Raw genomic sequence first — 929 nt, 5'->3', positions numbered from 1 at the left:
TTTTTTAATATTAATATTTTTATAGAATAAAAAATAATATTTGTAATAGTATCTATTTATTATAAGATAATTAAAAAAATTAATATAAAAAAGAAAAAGACAATAAAAGGACAAAAAAATAAAATAAAAAAAATAACAAAAAATGAAATAATAACCTAACTATAAGGTGCCATTAATATAAGATAGAGGTGTCATTAGCCTTGTCCCAAATAAAATATTGTTAATCGATACATAGTGTCCACAAACTTTGTACACGTGTTTACATACTTGCCCCATGTTTCACTGATAAATAAGAGAGGTAAGTCTGTATATTCACCATCACTCATCGGCACCCACCATCATCAATGGTGGATTATTTGACTTCAAATCTCTGCAACACTCAACATATAAAAAAAACTTGAAATTCAAGAAATTAACCTCAAAAGAAACAATAAATAACAACATTTAAGGGTTGTTTACCAAATTTTTCATTAAGTTTTATATGGATAAATTTGTCTATCTGGATAAATGAGTGTTTTTGTTTACTTTTTCTATCTGAACCAACAGTCTGAATAACATAAATGACCGATATATCCTCCAATATTAATTATTTGAATATCAAAACAAAAATCATAAAGAGGCCGAAAATGGGGTGTCTCATATAGGAAGGAGGCGGTGTTTTAAATAAGGGGTAAGAGTGTCATTTTTGTGGCTGAATGGAGATAACACACCATTTCTATCTGTGCGATTAAGTCATGTTCTGTGCGAATAAGCCGTAAGTAAACAACCCAAATAAGCTGTACGAATAAGTCAGATAGATCAATAAGCCTAATTAAGCCGCAAATAAACAGCCCTAGTATAATGTTATCTTATCATTGCTTATAAGCTTATTTAAGATACAAGGTTGGTGTACACTACAGATTATGCATAATGCATATAAGCTTATTTAA

General features: G+C 28.6%; 1 protein-coding gene across 2 annotated transcripts in view; it reads right to left on the bottom strand.

The window, feature by feature from the left end:
• Positions 1-172: 172 nt before the first annotated feature.
• Positions 173-929, bottom strand: part of LOC112509426 — a 7857-nt gene continuing 7100 nt past the window's right edge. Inside the window, exon 9 of one of the 2 annotated variants that reach the window (XM_025114381.1) lies at positions 173-370. In XM_025114381.1, coding sequence (XP_024970149.1) covers positions 319-370 — 52 coding nt within the window. In that variant the 3' untranslated portion in view covers positions 173-318. Of the gene's footprint in view, positions 371-833 lie in introns of those variants that run through there. The other variant, XR_003068830.1, reaches the window with a different exon arrangement.

This window comes from Cynara cardunculus, assembly GCF_001531365.2.
Source record: "Cynara cardunculus var. scolymus isolate 2C chromosome LG 3, CcrdV1, whole genome shotgun sequence".
Taxonomy (NCBI): domain Eukaryota; kingdom Viridiplantae; phylum Streptophyta; class Magnoliopsida; order Asterales; family Asteraceae; genus Cynara; species Cynara cardunculus.
This window is presented reverse-complemented; position numbering and strand designations above follow the sequence as displayed.